Source organism: Puma concolor, chromosome C1 (assembly GCF_028749965.1).
Source record: "Puma concolor isolate L17-30 chromosome C1, mPumCon1.1.hap2, whole genome shotgun sequence".
Taxonomy (NCBI): domain Eukaryota; kingdom Metazoa; phylum Chordata; class Mammalia; order Carnivora; family Felidae; genus Puma; species Puma concolor.
Genome location: NC_141674.1, coordinates 25,595,053 through 25,617,321, shown reverse-complemented (window position 1 = coordinate 25,617,321; position 22,269 = coordinate 25,595,053). Strand labels below are relative to the sequence as shown.

Here is a 22,269-nt window from a genome sequence, read left to right as displayed (position 1 = left end):
TATCTACTTAGACTTAATCTTTTGTATATTTTATTGAATAAAACAATGTACATATTTTTATTGAAATGTCCATTGTGAGCATTTCTGTCATTATTTCCTTCTATAATAGGATTTTTAAATGCTGCAAAACAGTCCATCATATAGTTACTTAACATTTATGTTAAAAAATTTATGCAATGAATTCCCTATTATTGAACATCGAGATTGTTTCTAATTTTTCACTCTCGTGAATAGTAACCCAGTGTATTATGCATACATCTCTATACACATCTCTATTACCTTAGACTATCTAGAAGTAGAATTGCCAAGTTAAAGGATATGTGCGATCTTAACTTAAGGCTTTTTGTGTGAATCTAACTATATTCTTTCAAACTTAGTTAATCAGTTATTGTAACAGAATTATCAAAATCCCTGATTTTGAAATATGCCAAAATGCCAAACATCCCTCTAGAAAGTCCTTGCCACTCTGTTCACCAAAAGTGAATAAGAGATCATGTTTTATTCTCACAAAAACTAGCTAATTCAGGAAACAAAAGCATCATCAGTTTGAAAAGTGAGAATTGTATCTCATTTCTTAATTTGCCTTTTTTTATTACAAGTTAGGGTAAACTTTTTATAATGTAATTATTGGCCCATGCATTTTTTATTTGTGAATTTACTTGTGAATTGCTGTTGATTTTTCTATTACCATTTATCTTCTATTGACTTAGTAGACCTCCATATTATTACAAGCTGTATGTATCATATGCCATAAAAACCTCTTGTCTATATTAAATGCTATAAAATGCTTTCCCCTACACTTTGTCATTTGCCACTTACTTTTCTTCAGGGTATATTTTAATGTCAGAAAATTTAAATTTCTCCTGACATCAAATCTATCAATGCTTTCTTTTATAGTTTTCCCCTTTACTTTTCTGCTGATGAAGTAAATATTCTTCTGTGTTTTCTTTTGCTTCTTTTCAGTGTGATTGTTCTGCTTTAATACCTTTGGAATTTATCTTGATTTGTTATTTGTTATAGGGAATCTAACCATATTTTTTCAAATTGAGTTAATCTGTTGTCCTAACAAAATTTTCAAAATGCCAGATTTACATCTATTAAGTTTTTATGAAGTTAAGGATGTTTCCAGACTTTATATCCACATCTTTAAGTGTCTGTGTATTTTTCTATCTGTATCAAAAAACTTAATGTAAGGTTATAAAAATGTTTAATATTAGGATAATTTTAAACATATGGTAATGTGAGCCCCCAAACTTGTTCCTTTCTTTTGAATTTTTTATTGACTGCCCTTCTGTATCTTTTTTATTTTTTTTCAAGTTTATTTATTTACTTAGAGAGAGAGAAAGAGAGAAAGAAAGAGCTGGGGAGGGGCAGAGAGATGAGGGGAGAGAGAGAGAGAGAGAGAGAGAGAGAGAGAGAATCTCAAGCACTGCCAGTGCGGAGCCCAACTTGGAGCTCAAACCCATGAACCACGAGATCATGACCTGAGGCACCCCAGACACGTAACCAACTGAGCCACCCAAGTGCTCCTGTTCTTGTTTATTTTTGCTTCCAAGTAACTTCAAGAAATATTTTGTCAAGATAAAAAAATTTGCTTCAGAACTTTCATTGGACTTCCATTAAGTTATTGGTTAATTGGGGGAGAACTCACATCTTTATAACAGTAACCCTTCTTCCCATCCAGGAACATGATATGTCTCTCCATTTATGTATCTTTTGTAACCTTGGGAAAGGGGCTTTAATTTTCACTTTGGCAGTATTGATTTTTTTATTAACTTTACTCCTAGATATTGGATGGCAATTTTTGTCATTGTTTTTGTTGCTGCTGTGAACTGGTCCCCCCTCCTTCCATTGTATTTTCTAACTGGTCTTTGATAGTATATTAGATGACTGGTATTTTTGGTGTAGTCATTTTGTAAAGTCAATGAACCCTCTGTAATAATGCTAACACTGCCTACTGATCTCTCCTGGGCCCTTTAGGCAAGAAGCCATATCTTCTGCAAATAAATTTGCCTCAATACTTTATTTCTTCCTTATCAGTGTTTTTTTTTTCTTTTATTTTTTTCCATGGCTATTGGTTTATTCAGGTATATGACCCTAAGATCAATGCTGATATTTTATAGTAAAAAACCCATTTTATAATTATTTTAAATTCAGCAACACAGGTTTTATATATATACTATGATGCTATATAATCTCCTGGGTGTCAGAGGTTATATCACCTGCCTTTACTGATAGAGTACTGTATTAGTAGTGACCCCTCTTTTTCCCACCTGGATGAGAGATTTTGTGTTGTTTCATTTCGTTTTTGTTTTGGGGGGATTTTTTGTTTTGTTTTGTTTTGTTTTTGCTTTTACTTACCAGTTCTTCTGTGGCCTTTGTTATTTTTTAATTAATTAACTTCTGCATTTATTTCATGCCTCTCCTCCTGTTTTTCTTCAGATTACATTGTGCTTCTTATGCTAACCCCTTGAATTGAGAGCTTTCTTCTTTTCCCTGTGTAATGAAGAGCATGTTTACAGCAGCACATTCACTTCTAAGCATAGTTTTGGCTCTGTGCTGTAAGAATTGTCACATCCTATTGTCCTCCTCATTACTTTCTAAATAATCTGTCACCATGTTTTCTTCTTTCTTGCCCAAGAGTCCTTTAAGGCTGCCTCCTCTTTTCCTCCAGGAACCTGAATTTTGTTCTTGTTACATTTAAACATTTGTGTTAATTTCTAATTTTGTTACCACACCGGGAGAGAATATAGCCTGAACCACTTCCATTTCGGGGTTAAATGAGGTCCTCTTCCATAGCCAAAGACTTTTTTTTTTTTTTTTAATTCCTTGAGTATCTAAGAAGAGAGTGTGTCCTCTGGACAGTTGAGAGGCTGCAGAGAGACGGGCAGCTCAGGCCCAACACTCACTGCCTGCCAGCGAGGTGCCTGTAGGCCCGGTGGTGCTTGACTGCTCAGAGCTGCAGTTCCCTTGGCTGTAAAATGCAGAGAGGAAAACCTGTGCCTCCTAGAGCTATTTGTTAGAGTGAAATTAGTTTAGTAATAGCCATTAGGTCAATCTTCCTCAATTTTATTATTCACATCCATTCTATCAGTGATTCTCAATGAAATGAGTTTTGATATCAGCACCCCATGTATGCCCACTCAGCCAGGAGTGTAAGTCAGGATTCCTTGGGGCAGGATGCTTTTTCAAAGCCTCATGATTTTCAATATAGATAAATAGAGGTATAAATTTAGCTATAAATATAGAAGCATTGGTACAGGCAGAGAAAGAGAGAGAGAGAGAGAGAGAAAGAGAGAGAGAGAGATACATTTAGGACCTGTATATGTAAATGTAGATATAGATACAAGAACACATATAGATGTAAAGGACCAATGGCTAGAAAGAAATAAGGATGGACGGATGGATGGATGCAGATAAAAGACCTATAGGTGTCAATATCAATATCCTCAGATCATCTTATTCCTCATTTGGAGAAACACTGATGAGCCACTAACGCTGATGGAAGTAATGTGTCCCTGTCCTGAGGTGTGTTGAAGGGGCAAAAAGCTTGAGGACCACTACTCAGCAGTCTTCATTTTGTTTCTCTATTTGATATATCAAATGTCGTGGATTTTGCTCATTTAAACATCCCACTACAACTGTGATATTTTGTTATCTTCTTGTGTTTCCAACTATTTTAGCACCTGTGTTTGCCTGCTATATCTTTCTTCATTTCCTTGGAGAGTCTTTTTCTTAAGAGGATGTTTACTTACTTATTTTACATTTGTTCTGATATCTGTCATCTGGTTTTGTTCTTTGTGAGTTTGGGGGGCTTTTTTGTTTTGATTTTGCTTTCTTTTCCATTCCTGTCTGACCCCTCTCTAATTTCCAAGGCTTTTTTTATATATACAGTTAGAATTTCTAATGAATGCTATCAGTAAATTATTTATAAATTATGGACTTCTTCCCCCAAGTGTCTACTTTTACATTTAATTTTGCTACCTCATTGACAATAATTATTTGGGTTTAACTATCTTTTCCTGGGTGTCGTTATCCCTGAGAGTTTTTGATTTCCCTACTTCTGTTCATTTTTTTTAGTAAGTTTATCACTGCAGTACTTTCCGCCACCTTGCCTGTATGACTGTGTCTTTCCTTTGACACATCATGTGAATGACAACTTGATTGTAAGTCAAATTACAGGTCACAAATTTCTTTCAAAACTCCTGCCACCGTCCCACTTCATTCCAACAGTTAATATTACAGACAAGTGGAGTCCAACCTGATTCTTTACCCTGATAGGTAACCCATTCTTTTCTCTCTGCATGGCTTTCATATTTTTTTTAATTTTATTTTTAAAATCTGAAAGCCCACTAGGATAGGTTGCAATGGAAATCTCTTTTCATTAATTACATCTGGCACTTTAAGAATAATTGTAGTCTGAACCTCAGATCTTTCTTAAGCTTAGGAAAGTTATCTTCTTTCTTAAACTATTTCTTCTCCTTCAGTTTCTCCTATCTTCTCTCTCTCTCTCTCTCTCTCTCTCTCTCTCTCTGTCTTGAATCCTTGATGTATGCACACTGGAGTTTCTCTGATCTATCTTCCATGTTGCTTGTGGTTTCTCTCATTATTTTCATCTCTTTATATTTTACCTGTGGATTCTGGAAGAATTTCCCCTAACTTAATCTCTACTTCCCTGTTCAATTTCTACAGAATCCAGCTGCCACATACTGGTGCTTCTCATTTTTGAAGGCTTTATTGATCTCAGAACTTTCCTTTGGCATGGCTACCCTCTCTGACTTCACAGATGCAATGCTAGATTTAGTCTTGTGGCAACCACAACTGAAAGTCTTCTCGTGTGGCGCCTGGGTGGCGCAGTCGGTTAAGCGTCCGGCTTCAGCCAGGTCACGATCTCGCGGTCTGTGAGTTCGAGCCCCGCGTCAGGCTCTGGGCTGATGGCTCAGAGCCTGGAGCCTGTTTCCGATTCTATGTCTCCCTCTCTCTCTACCCCTCCCCCATTCATGCTCTGTCTCTCTCTGTCCCAAAAGTAAATAAACGTTGAAAAAAAATTTAAAAAAAAAAAAAAAAAAAAAAAGAAAGTCTTCTCGAGATATTTGCCTGCTCTTTCTGATAGTTCACATTAAAATGTTTGGTTTGATTTCTGAGTGGTTTTCACCCTTAAAACTTTGAGAGCTTGTCTTTTGTCCAGGGATTTTACTATGTGCTTGTCCATGGAGAGGGAGGTCTGTGTTCATCCAGGCTTGGAAGTTGAAATGGGTTTGTGAGAGATTATAAGGGTCCTAATCCACGTATCATGCCAGACAATGGGAGGATGGAAACCTAGAGTTTTGTTCTGCTCACATCTGTTAAAGAGCTCCAGACAGTGGTGATAATAAAGACAAGCTTTTTCTTCATGAGTTTCTCTTTGCTTTGGCAGCCAGAAATTATTGGGTCAATGACTCCCAGCCAGGATCAGCCATCTGGGTCATGTGTAAATAGTATGTTGTGCAAAACTCTCCACTCTCCGTGGCCAGTAGTGTTACATGGGCTTTCTGGAAGCATTGGTTGGCCTCAGATGTGCCTCCCAGTGGTTCCATGGCTGGTTCTAACTCCAGCCCTCACTGCAGTGGAGACTTAGCCTGGCTGTCTGCACCCCCAGCTTCCCTTCTGACGGTGGGGTCAGCAGGCATCTCAGGGTTCCCTAAGACTGTGGAGGGGCACACTCAGCGATGCAGAGTGGCCATGCCACTACCTGCTAAGCCATAGTCCAGTCCCTCAGCTGCCTCAAGAAACTGACCACAAGCAGGACTGCACTTCACAGCTGTAGGTCCAGCTGGTGTTGTCTTCACTCTTGTCCATCTATACCACGTCAAGGAGAAGATAGAACTTTATCTTCTGATATAAAGGCGTCCTGTGCCCATGCAGGTCTTCCTTAAGCTGTGTTATCAGTTGGGTGACAATTCGTCTTGCTTTGGTTGTCCCGACGTAATTATTAATAACATGCCCGTTGACTCTCAAAAGTGTCCTAGTGTGAGCAATAAATTATACAATTGCTGTGGTTATCTGTCATTTTATAGGATCTGGGAATGGCCAGTTACTCTCAGATACTCACATCACCCTCCTTCCCAGAAGCTGATGCCATTTTTCTTTTTAATGTCAGTTTTCCAAGTAAACCACCAGTCAGTTTGGTAATGGCCATTCTCCTCATCCTTGTGGGCCAATGTCTGTCTGAAAGCTTTCTCCTTTCCAGGAAGGTCATTTAATCTTTCTGATCCTCTCTTTCTTGACCTATTAAATGAGGGCACCGAACTCTTGTCATGTCAGCCTCCAAAGACCATAGGTCAAGGTAAAACCATGGATGCTAAAACCTTCTGCAAACTTTAGAGTGTGAAGTGTAGTAAAAATGTGAGGTTTTGTTTCCGGAAGAGCTGGGATATGGAAGGAATTGCTGTGGGGGGTGGGGGGAGGGGTGGTATGGGTGGCCCCTCCTTCCTGGCCAGGATTTTCTCTGCTGGGCCCGCCTGCTGGGCTCACTGTCTCCCTCTCCTCCTCGCCCCTTATCTTGGCAGGAGAATCGCTGCCCTTGGCCACCTCCAATCAAGTTCTCATTAAGTTCAGTGCCAAAGGCCCAGCACCAGCCAGAGGCTTCCACTTTGTCTATCAAGGTATGCAGGGCGTGGATGTGAAAGGTGTGAAGACATCTCAGTTCTCTAGTGACTCCCTGACCAAAGGAACTTGGACTTTTGACCCCTAAGTCTAGGCCTCAGTCTTAGGGTGTGTGGAGGCAGTTACTGATTTGTAGGGCAGTTCCTTGAAATTCAGTTGAATTTAGACACTCATTTACCCAACAGACAATTCTTGGACAAAACTCCATGTCGAATGAGGGGGAAAATCAGACATGGGATGCTAACTCCTGCCCCTCCCCTCCCCCACTGCCTGGCAAGGTCCCAATGGCATTGGGATAACCAGCCCAGGCCTTGTACCTAGACTCTCTCCCATGGAGTTTGGTCTTCTCTACAAGACACAGTAAAGATGTGGGAAAAACACAGACTTGGGATTAAGATGGACATGGCTTTGAATCCCAGCTCTGCCCGTTTCTAACTGGGCACCAGCTACTCCACCCCTCAGAGCCCCAGTTTGCTCACCTCTAAAATGAGGGTAAGCTTATTACCTCACTGATGGAGTTAAGAGAGTTCACAAAGTAGTTGACACCAAGCAGGTGATGGATGTCTGTCCCCTTCCTTCCTTACTGGCTTTGAAAGGCAGAGTCGTGGAGCATCCTGACTTTCACCTCTAGGCCCCTACCTCTCCTTGTCCAGAAGGAAGCCCACTTTTCAAGGGCTCATTCACTCCACTGCCCAGGAAGAGCTGTATTCCCCTGCCACAGAAGGATGGCATAACTGGGGCCTGGGTTAAAGGGTCATGTCCACCATGTGGGCAGGGTAAGGGGAGATTCAGATTCAGGTCATGAGAGCAGAGCCCTGGGCAGAGGCCAAGGTAGGGTGAATGGAGGAATAAAGGCCATTCTTCCTGTAAGGGGATGTGGGACTTCATGGGGTTGGGAGGGCACCATTGGGAAGCCACAGAACACAACTAGGCCTAAACTCTGCCATCCATGGTTTCCAGAAGCTGTGCTGCCACCTTGTGTGTCCAACTATGTTTTAGTAAAACCGTCCTTGTCCTGGAAAGTCCCTACCCCTGCCCTGAGAGAAAGTGCTCAGAGCCTCTCAGGGTCCCATCCAGACTGTCTCAGCTCCAGTCCCATTGTGTGTCCATCCCTGAGCCAGTTTCCAGAGGAGTGAGGCCTGCCCCTCAGTGCCCTTGTCCCCCGCAGCGGTACCCCGAACAAGCGCCACGCAGTGCAGCTCTGTGCCGGAACCCCGCTATGGCAAGAGGCTGGGCAGTGACTTCTCGGTGGGGGCCATCGTCCGCTTCGATTGCAACTCCGGCTATGCCCTGCAGGGGTCCCCAGAAATCGAGTGCCTCCCCGTTCCCGGGGCCTTGGCCCAGTGGAATGTATCAGCGCCTACCTGTGTGGGTGAGTGCCTGGACAACCAGGACTCCTGGGAGGGGGTGGCCGGTGACACCCAACAGCAGCCCCTGCCCACCAGAATAACTTAAATAGGGTGTCCCATTCAGGCCAAATCACTAGTCCCGTGGGTTGGGTGTGTAGATAGCAAAGAGGAGGAGCTGGGGTTGCTGGGGGAGGGATGCATGTGAAGGAGGGTTGTAGGGACAGGAGCCACAGAAGAAGCAGGGATGGGGGCCTGCGGGAGAAGCCAATAGCCAGCAAGGGAGGCCCTGAAGGAGTGTTTGGGGAGGCTCCCATGGGGTACCCACAAAGACAAGCAAGAGAAACCTCTGACCAGAACTGCCTCCTTCCCAGTGCCATGTGGAGGCAACCTCACAGAGCGCAGGGGCACCATCCTGTCCCCCGGTTTCCCAGAGCCCTACCTCAACAGCCTCAACTGCGTGTGGAAGATCATGGTCCCTGAAGGCGCTGGCATCCAGGTAGGGGCCAGGAGATGCCTCAGTCAGGCGGGTGGCTGGGAGGAGACATTTCAACCCCGTCCCTGCCCCTCAGGCCAGATGCGGAGGTGAGGCCCACAAGCAGAAAAACGCAACAGCTCAAGGCCCAGAAGCTTCAGGGGGTGTGAAGAGAGAGCTGGGTAATTTCAGGAAAGAGGAGTGGCACAGGCTCATGCCATCAGGGAAGCCCAGAAGAGGAAACGGGCCTGGACTGGGATATAGAGATTGGGCAAGATTCATAGATGTTTTTCAGATGGCTTGAAGTCTTCTTTTCTCAAGATTATGGGGGAGAGAAGAGGGGACATTGCAGGAAGGAGAAAGGAGCAAACAGATGAAGCATGGAGGAGCCCCAGACACACACCTAGGCGTCACACCCGCAGTCTGAACTGTAGGAGCAGAATGGGGGCCACAACGGGTACCCAGTGGCGAGAGCCAAGTGAAGAAGGCCCCGGCACTGGGATGGCAGCATAGAGGAGGGTCTGGAGCCTGCAAGGGCAACAGAGAGGCAGCAGGTAGAGATTCAAGGTGGGCGGGTCTGGCCAGGAGTGGGCTACTGGCTTATGGCTGCAGGATATCTGCTGCAATCCAGACAGGAAAGTGGGAAAACCCAAGCAATGTTTCAGAGATGGGGAGGAGGCCATTCAAAGTCAAGTATTCCCACTTCCTGAAATTTCCTTTCCCTACTCTCTGCCTGACAAAGCACCCCCACTGTCTTGCAGTCCTTCATTTTACATTCTTTTCCCCGTCTGGACAATGAGGTTCCCGAAGGCAGGGACTGCATCTTACTCTTAGCGGCAAGACCTAGCACAATGTCAGGTGCAGACTGACAGTTCCAATAATGGAATTAACTACATGAATGGAGAAGAAGGGAGGCAGAGAGAGACAGGCAGACATAGGCTGCCTAACCGACAATTCAATCCCTCTGCCTTCCCAGATTCAAGTCATCAGCTTTGTCACAGAGCAGAACTGGGACTCCCTGGAGGTATTTGACGGTGCAGACAACACTGTAACCATGCTGGGGAGTTTCTCAGGTGAGGTGGGACTTCCAGGGACCTCAACTCAGGGGGCAGTGGTGGACTTCATCATCATCATCATCATCATCACCACTGAGATCTAGTTGACATGCCATAAAATTCACCATTTCAAAGTGTCCAATTCGCAGGTGTTAACTGGATGCATTTTGGTGATTGTATTACAAAATATACAATTACTGAATTATGTCACACCCCTGAAACTAATATAATGTTATGTGTCAATTATAGCTCAATAATAAAATGATAAAAGTGCCACAGTGAAAAGATAGTGTCCAATTCAGTAGTTTTTAGTATATTCACAAGATTCTAAAACTATCACTGCTATCTAATCCCAGAACATTTTCATCACCCCAGAAAGAAACCAGGTACTCATTTGCATGCACTCCCCATCGCTCCCCCTCCCCCATCCCTTGGCAACCACGACTTGGCAACCTACTTCCCATCTTTATAGATTTGCTTGTTCTGGAAATTTCATATAAATGGAATCCTACAATATGTAGCCTTCTGGGTCTAGCTTCTTTCACTCAGCATAATTTTTCAAGGCCCCCCCCCATGTTGTAACATGCGTCAACACTTCACCATGTGGCTCGACCAGATTTCACTTATGCATCCGTCAGTTGATGGACATTTGGTTGTTTCCACTTGTTGGCTAATTATGAATAATGCTGCTATAAACATTCATGTAGATATTTCTGTGGGACATGATTTCAATTCTCTCGGGTATATATACCTAATGGTGGAATTCCTGGGTCATGATAACTCTATATTTAAATTGGGGGGGGGGGGGACTGACAAACTGTTTTTCCAAAGTGGCTACACCGTTACCAACAGTAGACTTCTCACTGAGTGTGGTGTGTGCTTTTGCCCAATGCCCAGGACAATTATCTGGGTCTTTCAGGCTTCAGAATTCCATGTTGCCAAGATAGAAAAAGGAGTCATGTGCACCGTATACACTGTCTACACTGCCTGGATTGCCTAGAGAATTCTACGTGTCAGAGTTATTTGAAGATGGCTGGAAAGGGACCAAACTCTTTGGCTGCCTGTGCAACTCCCTCTACCGTTGGCACATGGCTCTGCCACTGCTCATTCTGCAGAAAGTTGTTTGAGGCCTCCTCTCCCTCGGCCACTGGAGACCCAGCATTCTCAGAGGGTGCTAATGTAGCAAATTTGTCATGTAGCAAGTTTGATAGTTGGGGAGATGTGAGGGTCTTGGAGCAGAGTGTCAGCAGGTAGCAAAAGCAAGAGATATGGGAAGGAGCTTGGGGGCCGGGGGTGGCTAATGGTGAATGGTCCCTGTTTCCTTGCCCTAGGAACAACTGTGCCTGCCCTTCTGAACAGCACCTCCAACCAGCTCTACCTTCATTTCTACTCAGATATCAGCGTGTCAGCAGCCGGCTTCCATTTGGAGTACAAAAGTGAGGATCCAAAGTTTCAGCTGCGTACAGGGCTTAGGGTGGGGATTGACAGGTATCAAGGACCCACAGTGAGCAGGGGTCACACTGGGGCTGTGTATTCTCCACCCCCACGTAAGCCTGACCACAGACTTAGAGGAAGGTGCTGAAGCTCAGGGAAGGTCTGAAAATCCTCAAGACTCCGCAGCCAGTAAGTGATGGAGCCAGGATTCTCACCCCAGTGTCTGCTACTCAGACACCTATGGGCTTCCCCTTTGTCCACACCAGGACTGGGGAGGGAGCACAGTCATTGGCCTCGGTCCAGTATATACTTTGGGATGTAATAAAATAGCGGGTGCTCTCCCCTGGTCCTAAACTCTGTCCTCTCCAACCCCTGGTTCTGTGATTCAGCTGCCTTTGAAGTTCCTGTCCTCATTAGAAACTTCACACCTCTTGCACCAGATTTCTCCCCCTCAGCTCAGAACCTTACATCCTGGTTTCCAGTGTCCCGAAGTGGTCACAACGAAAAACTCATAAAAGAGAAAGGCTCGTGGATGCGCCTTTTGGGACAACAAAGACAGAGGTTGCTGGGAGACTGTTGTCATCCTGGGACAGCCTGCCATTCCCCTTCCCCACTGGGTATAGGAGAGGATAGATAGACAAAAGTACTTGTTTTACATTCATCCAGCAAATAGTTATTGAGTGATTACAGTGTGCCAGGTGCTCTGCTGGGTTTTTCTAGGTTTGGGAAAGATCAAGATGGTTAAGTCCTCTCAGAGTCCATTAAAGAGAGGCAGACGTATGGACACAGAAGCACATTAAAGTATTACAGGTGCTCTCCTCTATGTCCCCAAATGTCCCCAAATGGGAGATCAGTGGTTCGAAGGAGAGAACAGTCACTTCTACCTGAGACAGGTGGAGAGGTCAATGTCATAAAGAAACATTGAATGTCTACAATGTGGCAAGGCCTGTGCTAGATGCTCACAGATAAGAGGTGAGTAAGACATGGCTTTTGCCCTCAAACACAGAGTCTAGGAGGATAGATGGACAAGGGAGCAATAATTTTAGTGCAGCCTAATATGCTAAGAAGGTGCAGAAGAGGGGAGCTAAACCTGGCCAGGTGAGACCTTACAGAAGGGGATGCGTGAGTTAGGTGTGGAATGAAAAGTAAGAAATGTGGAAAGGTAGAGTTGGCCTGGCCATCTTTGACAGCATGGGCCCATGCAGATGGAAGCCTCAGTTGGTGCCAGAGGCCTGGTAAGGTCAGCACTGGAGGTTATGCAAATGTCCAGCTGATCTCCAGAATGAATGAGCTTTATCCAGATGGTTGGGAGAGGATTAGTTGGATCCCAGGATGCTCATGGCCTGAAAGAACTGAAATGTGCACCTGATAGGAAAGACCTCGGGCAGCTTGAAGCAAGGACCCCAAGGAGCAGAGGATAGGACACGGACCTCTGAGACCTTCCTCCCTGCAGACCTCAAAGGCTTACTCTCCTTGTGGACTAAAGTATTCTGAGTTTCTTGAATAGTTCACATTTTTTCTTTTATCCTTTTTTCTCTGTTCTGTCCAATTTTGTTTCTTTATTTAGTATTTTAATTTGAGTCCTTAAATGTTCCCTAAAATCTTTTCTTTTCTTTCCTCTTCCAAAGATATACTTTCTCTTGTCATTCTGCTGCCTCATTACCAGAAAAAAAAAAAAAATTCACCTCTTCTCAATTTGTGGTTGTTGTTGTTGTTGTTGTTCAAGGGAACTGGTAGTTTTCTTAGTAGCTGATGTTTATCATGCATTGTCTGTCCTCTGATGGTGGGAAGGGCTGAGGGAAAATTGAGGTCCCCATTAGTATTTGGTGACTGGAATTCCTAGGAGCCAAAACCGTTTTTGTTTTGTTAACCTACTATTCTGTTAATTTTTGATAATCTACAAAGAGGATGCAGAAGGGAAGAATTAACTGCTATTGTGGAGGCAAATGGTTTTGAAGGGTACTGAAAAGTCATATCTACTGCTATGACTCACTTAATGTTGATTTAGTTGAAATGGAAATATAACAATATGCTTTCCAAAGCAATAGATTGCATATGATAAAATAATTCTTCCTTTGTTGTAAGCATGGCTTAAATGAAGTCAAGCTGTGCAGTGTAAGAGAAATTAGAATGGACTTGTCTCTGTCTCCCTCTTTCTTTCTCTCTTGGATTTCACTTTTTTCTCTTACCATATTCTTTTGCTCTTGCCTCCTCTCTCTCTCTCTCTCTCTCTCTCTCTTTGCCCCTACTTCTCTACTGGTAAGTAAGTCTCATGTTACTAAGTGGTAGTCACCCCAGTAAATGCTGAGTTGCATCATACTTGAAGTTCAGGGAGGAGTGGGGAGAGAGAGACAAGATGAAGTACTTCAAATTCAGCTTAATGACTGTTTTAATACTGTCTTTGGGGTATTTAGCCCAGCTGCTGAGATTTGTGGACATAGGCCCAAATAGCCTTCATTTCCAAGAATCACATTTACTTCTTAAAAGCATATGTAGGACAGGAATTGCCTCAGGAAGGCGCAAAGGAACTTTCTAGAAGAGTGAGCAGTGTTGTGTGGCTTTGATAGGGGTTTGGGTTATACAGGTGCATGCATTTGTCAAAACTCAGCAAATGTACACGTAAGATCTGTACATTTTGTTATATGTAAATTTTCCTCAGAGGGAAAAAAGCATGTGTAGTTATCTCGTGCACACATCGACTCTCAGCTCTCAAAGTGGAAAGAGGATGAGGATTCATCAGCTGCCACCCAAGAAGATGAGTCTAGTGCTTGGTGGTCTAGGGTGGCCAGTCCTTCCCATTCCTTTTCCACAAGTGCATGGCTCCATGCAGGCTCTGCATACACATGGCTTCCCCATGGAGCTTGTATCTTCCAAGGGATCTGGGATCTACTAGGAGGGCTATCTATCAGAAGGTATCTAACCAGGAATCTAACAGGAGGGCTGAGGCTGCCCCCTCCCAAACTCTCTGGGCCATGCAAGTGCCTGGAATCAGACCCAACCGTGAAGTCTGTTAGCCCTCATCCCTGGAAAACCACACTGCAAGTCTCATGCAGCAATGCATGGGGATTTACGTAGTACCTCTTATTTATTTGTGTATTTATTTATTGCATCTTAAGTGCCCGCACCCGCAGGGGGGCCCCTGCAGGGCACAGGAGAGGCATGAAGCCCACCAGTCAGGAGATGCTCTACTCCCATTTGCTGTGGGTTTCCACCGAGAGAGAATTCAAAGCAGGACGAGGATGATTTCAGGAGGGGACGGGAGGGGAGCAGGGTTGGGTCTCGCATGAGCTCATGTCACCTGTGGGTTTGGCCTCCGCTTGCACAGACCTGGAGTCACGCTGGTCTTGGTTTGAATCCCAGCTCTATGGCTTGCTAAGGGCACATCTCTGGGCCTCTTGGCCTGTATCCTCACCCGTGAAAAGGGATGTAAAGACTCCTTCAAGGGATGAGATGATGTGTGTGACACACTGGCCCCAGTTCTGCTTGTGGGAAGTCTCAGCAAGTGCTGCCCCAGTGATGGTGGTGGGTGGGCAGCGGGGAGGAGGACCACAACGAGGAAGATTAGGATGGGTGTCCTAGCAAAGCGCTGTGTACAGTGCTGGGTATATTATCAGGACCGAATGAGTGCAGATGAAGTTGAAAACTCGAGAAAGGAGAGTGAAGGAGAGTTTGAGAGCCCTTAGAGGTGATCTTGGAAAGGGATGGAGCCAAAATCATGACAGTCCTAGAATGTCCCATGAGAGGGTGAGATTTCATATAACACTCAATGGGGACCCATTTTAAATTGCTGAATAAGGAAGTCCATGATTCAAGGAGAGAGCCTAAGAAACGCCAGTTGCCTGTGAGTGCAGGATGGCCTAGGGCACGGAAGGAGAGGGAGGTCGTGAGGGATCTGGCAGTGAGACAGGGCCGGAGCTGACTGTGAGGGCCAAGCAGGAGGAGACCCCAGTACTCCTCCCAGAAAGGAGCTGGCCTCATCTTAAAAATACAACAGCAGAAACAAGGCAGCCGAGGGTCTCATCTGCTGGCAAACTTTTTTCCAGGAAGTCTGTCCTAGAGAGCAGGACTGTCTGAGCCCCCGGAGCGACACTGACGGATCTCTCTCTCTCATAACTGCTCTCCTCCCTCCTTGCCTTTCTTTCCCCTCTCCCAGTTTCATAGCCCACAGGAATTGTCTTCATAGAGCAAGGAAAATGGAGGGAAGTTGGGGGTCTGAGAGAAGTGAGGGAGGAGCCTGGGGAAGAGGTCTGGGGGCTTGGAGCCAGGTGGGCATCTCCCGAGCTCTCCTGCTCCAAAGTACTTCTGCTGATCCCAGGGGGCAGCCACATGGCCCACGGGACGCCTGCCTGCCCCAAGGAGCCTCTGTCCAGCCTCTGAGCCATATAAATATTCTGACTTTCTCTGTGCGCTCTGAGGGTTAGCACCGGCCTAGAGGCTAAGAGCAGAGAAAGCACAAATTAGAGCCCTTTCTCCTCCCTGCCTACCCTCTGCCTACCTGTGCACTGACCTGCCGGGCTTGTCCATTCTCCTTTCGGTTTGCCTCTGTCTCGTCTAGCTGTGGGCCTGAGCAGCTGTCCAGAACCCACTGTGCCCAGTAATGGGGTGAAGACCGGCGAGCGCTACTTGGTGAACGATGTGGTCTCTTTCCAGTGTGAGCCGGGATATGCCCTCCAGGTACCTCCCCTCAACACCCGGGTCAGGAAACGGGTATCCCCTGAGATGTGTTGGACCAGCCTCATGCCAGCCTAGCTGCAGTCACCAAAGAACAGGGGAAAGACCCTGAGGTCCCCAGGGACCATTGTCCTTTCCCGGAGCTGTTCATGCAAAAGATGAGCTTTGCTGACTTTGGCGATTTAGCGCAAGCCAGCCTCAGAATGTGTTCCTGCAAAGTTTTGGTTTGATTAGACTTCAGGAAAATTTAATCTTCCTTTGAAGGCCATGAGGGAATCTAGTAATTAAAGGAGTCTCACAAGGAACCTTTAGTAATGAGAATTCTTTAGTAATGGCTGTTAATAAGCATCCTTCCCCAAAGTCTCTCACCCTCTGCCTCATCCCACCCCACGGAGGGTTTGTGTATCTTTGTGTATCTTGTTCCTCAACGCAAGGCCCCTGAACAAACCCCCTCTTCTGGGTTGTACATACAATTGTGCCCACGGGGGCAATCAGCCCATCCCTGTTCCTGATTCCTCCAGGGCCACGCCCACATCTCCTGCATGCCTGGAACCGTGCGCCGCTGGAACTACCCTCCGCCACTCTGTATTGGTAAGAGAGCCCCGACCTTTTCCGTTCATTCATACCAATTTTCTACCAGGGATTTGAGCTCAGTGACATATCGTTGGGATCAAGTTCAAATCAAAAGACAGATTGGTATTCTGAGTCTGTGCAAAGACAGTAGTTTTCGGCTGATGGGCAGCTCTTCAAGGGGGTCATGACTTCTGCAAACCTTCACCCACCCAATGGAAAAATCACAGGAGACTTGCCCATTTGAAAACACGATGATGACCATTCGGATTCCAGATAATTGACCAAAGCCTGAATGGAACCCCTGGGCAATTGAGCCCTTCCCCTATGACTTTTCATGGGACAGACAGATAAAATCCACTAATAAAAAATGTGGAGGGTTACATGTGAAACAAGAACTTAGCTTGGTTGGGTTTCTTACCCTGTGCTAAGCAATGATGAAGAGATCCATGGATACAAGAAGAGACAAGGTCTCTGAAGCTTCTAGTCAGGGTGAGGGAGAGGGAACGTGACATTTATTGAGCATCTATTACAGGCACGTCACTGTGCTACGGGTTTCCTCACAGCAGCTCTTCAGAGGAGGTATCATTGCCCTCATTTTGCAAATAAGAAAACTAAGAAAAAAAAGAAAGAAAACTAAGGCTTTTAGGATTAGAAAGTGACTGGCACCATTAGGAATGGAAACCTACTTTTCTCTGATGCCCAGCCAATGTAAAGTGCAAATCAAGGCTGACCTTGGGATAAGAAGCAAAGTGAGTGGAGAGAGCATCATTTGGGCATAATGGCATTTCCCCTCTGTGATATCACCAGGGTGCAGGGTTTGGTCACCTGCTCAGCAGTCAGAAATGTGACTGGCCCAGGAGAGGCACTTCTCCCCATTACATATTACAAAGTTCTTGCCAAGGAAACCACTCATGGTAACAGCAGCTACAGGCCATAGAGTAGCTGTCGCCAGTTTACTGTGTGCACCAGCCACTGTTCCAAGTGACACAAAGTCCTTTCTGTTGTAACTTAATGACAATCCTGTGACATAGGTGCTGTAATTGGCTCCATTTTACAGATGAGGGAAACTGGGGTTTGAAAGGGTTTAGAACGTGCCCAGAGTCACACAGGAAGTGAAAGCATTGGGATTGTGAGCCAGGCAGTCAGCGCCAGAGCCCCCCAACTCTGAACCCGGACACTGTTGCATTCAGGCCTGTTTGTCACCCTCTCCCCAAAATGCCTTTGCTTAGACACTGCAGATCCCTCCCCTCCACCTCTTTCTCTGGCTCCCATAACAAGCTAGTCGCTTGAAGCTGCATGACTGTTTCCTGAAAGATGTGAAAGAAGAGAATGGTTGTCAACTGACCAGGCTGTATTTATGCTCCAGCCCTGCATCTGCAGGTGAAGTCGCCTTGTTTAGAGTGTCAGGTGCCCCAGCCCCTCATGATTGGTTCCCCATGGAATGCTAATCACAATCACTTTGGTTGAGGGCAGAGGGCAGAGTCTGAGGGTGGGCACCTAGTAGGGCCACCCAACCCCATGGAATGTATATTTGTAAAGAGTTTGGCATGGTGCCTGGCACAGAGTGGGGACTCAGTGCATGCTAGTCCCCTTCCTTCCTCCTTTCTCTTCAGTCTTGGGAGAGTTGATTGGACAATGATAGAGGGAGATTTGAGGCATAGTGTAAGAAATGGTCACACTGCTCTTGGAGCAGACCGCTTTTGCTGCATGACCTTACTAAGGGAACTGACCTGCGAAGGGCATGCTCAAGGTCAAAAGTCATAATTTGGGTTTGTGGACCATTGGGCGGTGCCGGGATGCTGAGCCACCCTTTCTGCACTTACACATGTTCTCAGTTTTGCCCAAGTCTGCAGCTGTGTAAAGAGATAACCTGTAGATTCCTTTGGATTCTCAAAGGCATTTATGACTTGGGAATGGTTAAAAAAGCTGCTGCTCTAAGGGAACATCCAAACACTGACATGGCCCCATATTCTCCTCCATGCTGTCCTAACCTTCTATCTGGTCTCATTGTCACAGCACAGTGTGGGGGGGCAGTGGAAGAGATGGAAGGGGTGATCCTGAGCCCCGGCTTCCCAGGCAACTACCCCAGCAACATGGACTGCTCTTGGAAAATAGCGCTGCCTGTGGGCTTTGGTAAGTCTCCATGCCCAGGCCCCAGTGCGTAAAGTAACCATTCCCTGCAACCGTTCAGCATAACCTTGGCCAAGACAGTATAGCACTCTGCCTCTCTATTTCCTCATCTGTTTGACCTCTCGTACGATTGTGAACATCAGTTAAGAATGGTAGAAATGAACACTTTGGGCACATAAAACATAGAGAAAATAATCTTAGGGATGGCCATTATCATTATTATTTGAGTAGTAAGCTGAAATTCAGGACTGTGGAATGAGAAATTACTCAGGGATGGTTGAAAAAGAAAAAAATCTTTTACAGAGACTGGACCTCAAGTTGTGCTTTTAACTTCAATATCCCATTTCTCATCCTAATTAAATTATACAGCCAAGGTCAATATGATATAGAGTTTGCATTCTTTATACGCACATTCTGGCTGGTCTTAAAGATTGGGAGATTTTGTGTGTGTGTGGAGATGGAGTATGCCAGGCACGGGGGTTGACGGGGTGTGGAGGACATCGGTCTGGGTACAAAATTTAATTGCTGATGATTCATTCCTGACTGGGAATATAATTTAACCCCAACATCTCTGTTGGAGAGGTAAATGATTTGTGTTGACGTGGAACTAATGGATCATCTTGCCTGAGTCACTGCCCTGCTCCTAGGGGACAAAATGTCCTGAGGGGATTGCTCCTGCTTCGGCCTGCGCTCTCCCACTCTGTGACCTCAGGAATCAAGGCCACCTCTTTGCGTCCTTTACTATTCAGCCTAGAGTAGGTCTTATGATGGAGAAGGGGCTTTCAGGAGAAAGGGATCCAGTTGACCTACTTCAAATCTGTTCTCAGAGGAGGAAAGAGGTTGGTGAACCTTCAGAGGATGGAGTCTTGTATTTAGAACCATCTTCTGGAGGAACCTGGGGACGGGTGATCAGGGTACAAAACGGTGAGGACTTAAGCAGCCTTGGGAAACTCCAGATTTTAGACAATGGGGGAAGAGGAGCTAGGAGACCTTATAGCTCTGCATCCAGACATGGGCCACGAGAATCTCAGATGATAGAAGGATGGAGGGAGTGCCGCATCCAAAGGAAAATGGAAGTTTAAATGAGAGGTACGTCATTGTTCTCTGTAAGTCCTGATGTTCAGCCACCAGAGCTCTCTATCTCAAAGGCCTGGGTGCTTATTCGGCCTCTGCTTATAAGCCCCCTGCAGGATCCAATCACAGAAGACCTTGCTTTCAAGTGAAGGTTGGACTCCAGCGCCCACCCTAATATGGCACCTGGTTTCATTGTGTAAAGAGCCTCTGAATTTACAAGCTTCTACCACTAGATGGCAGTGGTCATGCCCAGTTCTTTCCAAGCCCATTCAATTCAGAAATCCTGGAATCCTTGAAGAGCCCCTTCAATGGACATGCTGCCCACAGTGTTGGGATGATGGATGGGCTGCAGACGACATGTCCAAAAGTGATCATTGTCAAACTCCATATTTTGAAAACAATCTGCATGTGCATTATTAGAGCAGTGAATAATGTAGTTGGATAATTCATAAAGTGGAATTAATTAATATGTAGTTAAAACCAATGAACTTTATATATCAACAAGGATAGACCTTGAAAAACACAATATTGAGCAAAAAAAGTTTACAAAACTATATGTACAGCATAACAACACTTATGTAAATGTTCAAGACAAATAAATCAGACATATATTTAAGAATCTAAAAACATGAACTGAAAGATATCTTTCCAATTCATGAGAGTGGCCTTCTATTAAGGGAAGAAAGAATGGGAGAGAGCAGGAGACATGAAGGGTCCTCAATGTTATAAGTCAAGTCTTTATTCTATTTAAATAATTAGACGCAAAAAAAAAAAATCACGTATGTGTGTCCATTCTACAAAACTTAGAAAGTACAGAAAAGAACATTTTAAGGATTAGAATCCATCTGTAACCCCACCATGCAGAGATAATCGCTGACAACTTATTCCTCGCCATTAGAATGTAACCGCTGTGAAGACAAGGACCTGGTAGTTCTTGTTTATCCCTGTGCAGTGCCTAGTGCAGCCCTGATGTATGGCAGATGCTCAGTAAATATTATTAGTGAATCAGTGAACATTCTTCCAGTTTTTTAATACCAAAATTAGAATTACATAATGCGTGCTACTTTGCAGTCCGATTTTCACAATTAACATAGTGGACATTTTCCTATTTGCTTAGTAAATATATGTCTTCAATATCATTTTTAATGGTAATCTAATTTTGAGAAATCTCACCAGTAAACAAATGTCAATCTTCCCACCTCCATTCTGCAGAGTATATTAATATGTAAGTCAAGCGCTTAATTAGATCCATTCAACCTGTCAAGTGGTTAGGAGATCTTGATTAATCCAGTAAGATCCCTGGGTATAAACTTCACTGATAATGTATTCTTCTAATTTCTGAATTATCCTAAGTGTTCGAGAAGATACCAGTATGATGGAGTTCATGTCTTTTGATTGGATATAGTTATTTTTAAGTGGTGGTATTTTTAAGTAAAAAGTTTATTTTAGCAAAGCTATCTTTATACTAATAGTAGGCTTATGAACCACAAGTCAAATATTAGCCCTGAGCTTTGTTTTCAATAAAATGGACTAGGGATAGAGCTCTGGAATGACCAGTGCCCTTTATTCTGAGTGAATAATATATTTTTAAGTTGAATCCTGCCTCAAGACAAAAGACTGGAATGGACAGTAACTCCCAGAGTTGTGTTCTGGGAATCTTGGTTGGGTGGGAAGCCGGTAGTAGGGACGCATGAGGTCTGGCAGGACAAGCTTCCATGAGGCCGCATGTTTGAAGCAGGACTCTATTGCTTTGGACACTGTCTGCCTCTGTCTTGCTCCCAGGAGCTCACATCCAGTTCCTGAACTTCTCCACTGAGCCCAACCACGACTTCATAGAAATCCGGAATGGCCCCTACGAGACCAGCCGCATGATGGGCAGATTCAGTGGAAGCGAGCTTCCAGGCTCCCTGCTCTCCACGTCCCACGAGACCACTGTGTATTTCCACAGTGACCACTCCCAGAACCGGCCAGGATTCAAGCTGGAGTATCAAGGTAAAGACAGGGAGTGTCCGTTTGCTCCTGTCCAACCCCTTCTCTTACCCATAGCCACCATCTTCCCAGCCTTCCACGTAGGGGAAAAAAAGAACACAAGAAGGGCTGAGGGGTGGGGGGGCAGGCCTATCTATGAAGGCTTCCTTTTGGTGGCATGTCTCTGTGGCCCCATGAAGATATCTAATCTCCTTTGGCAAGCCTCTTCCAGGGCTACAGGCCCAATGGCTGACAATTTTCCCTGAGCTTTCCCATCAGGCATCCCTGAACGTCCAGCCAGCCACTTCCCCTCAGCCTTGGTAGGCTTACTTAGTCCCTCTGGGTCCTCTCCTGTGTGTCAAGCCCAATTGCCTCAGCAAAGCTCCTATCACATGACAGAGGATTCTGGTAACAACCCTGGAGCGCCCACTGAGGCTTCACAATGAGACAAGCCCGTTGACTCCTACTGAGGGTTTCCTGACCATGCTCACTGGGGCTCTACCTTGCCGAGGTGAAATCCTGTTATAGGCCCCACCCCTCCTGGTATGCTTTTCCCGGAACAAGCCCCCTCCTCTCCAACCCAGGCTTTCCTGAATGAGGGGCCCTTACCTGTGGCTGTGCAGACTGTGCTCAATCTGTGTAGCTATACACAGCAGCCCTAGATGGGCCCAACTTGTCCCTCAGGTGCTGCCCTAGTGCGACTGGATGAACCATTTGTTCTAACCTCTTTTTCCAGATTCTTTTGACTTTTTTTTCATAATTTTGGACTTTGTTCCAATCTTATACATGCTTATAAAAAAATTAAAATGTTACAGATGTTTTTGTGAGTACATCACTGAAGGACAAAATTCTCCCATAATCACATCTCCAACCCCACCATGCAGAGATACCAACGAAA

General features: G+C 45.1%; 1 protein-coding gene across 7 annotated transcripts in view; it reads left to right on the top strand.

Annotated features, from left to right (window-relative positions):
• Nucleotides 1-22,269, top strand: part of CSMD2 (CUB and Sushi multiple domains 2) — a 602,428-nt gene that overhangs the window by 475,869 nt on the left and 104,290 nt on the right. For all 7 annotated transcript variants that reach the window (XM_086716392.1, XM_086716389.1, XM_086716388.1 and 4 more), the window contains 9 exons: nucleotides 6,549-6,644; nucleotides 7,814-8,017; nucleotides 8,366-8,490; nucleotides 9,443-9,539; nucleotides 10,853-10,957; nucleotides 15,511-15,629; nucleotides 16,148-16,217; nucleotides 18,216-18,332; nucleotides 21,186-21,395. In XM_086716392.1, the coding sequence (XP_086572518.1) occupies nucleotides 6,549-6,644; nucleotides 7,814-8,017; nucleotides 8,366-8,490; nucleotides 9,443-9,539; nucleotides 10,853-10,957; nucleotides 15,511-15,629; nucleotides 16,148-16,217; nucleotides 18,216-18,332; nucleotides 21,186-21,395 (1,143 nt within the window). The remainder of the gene's footprint in view (nucleotides 1-6,548; nucleotides 6,645-7,813; nucleotides 8,018-8,365; nucleotides 8,491-9,442; nucleotides 9,540-10,852; nucleotides 10,958-15,510; nucleotides 15,630-16,147; nucleotides 16,218-18,215; nucleotides 18,333-21,185; nucleotides 21,396-22,269) is intronic.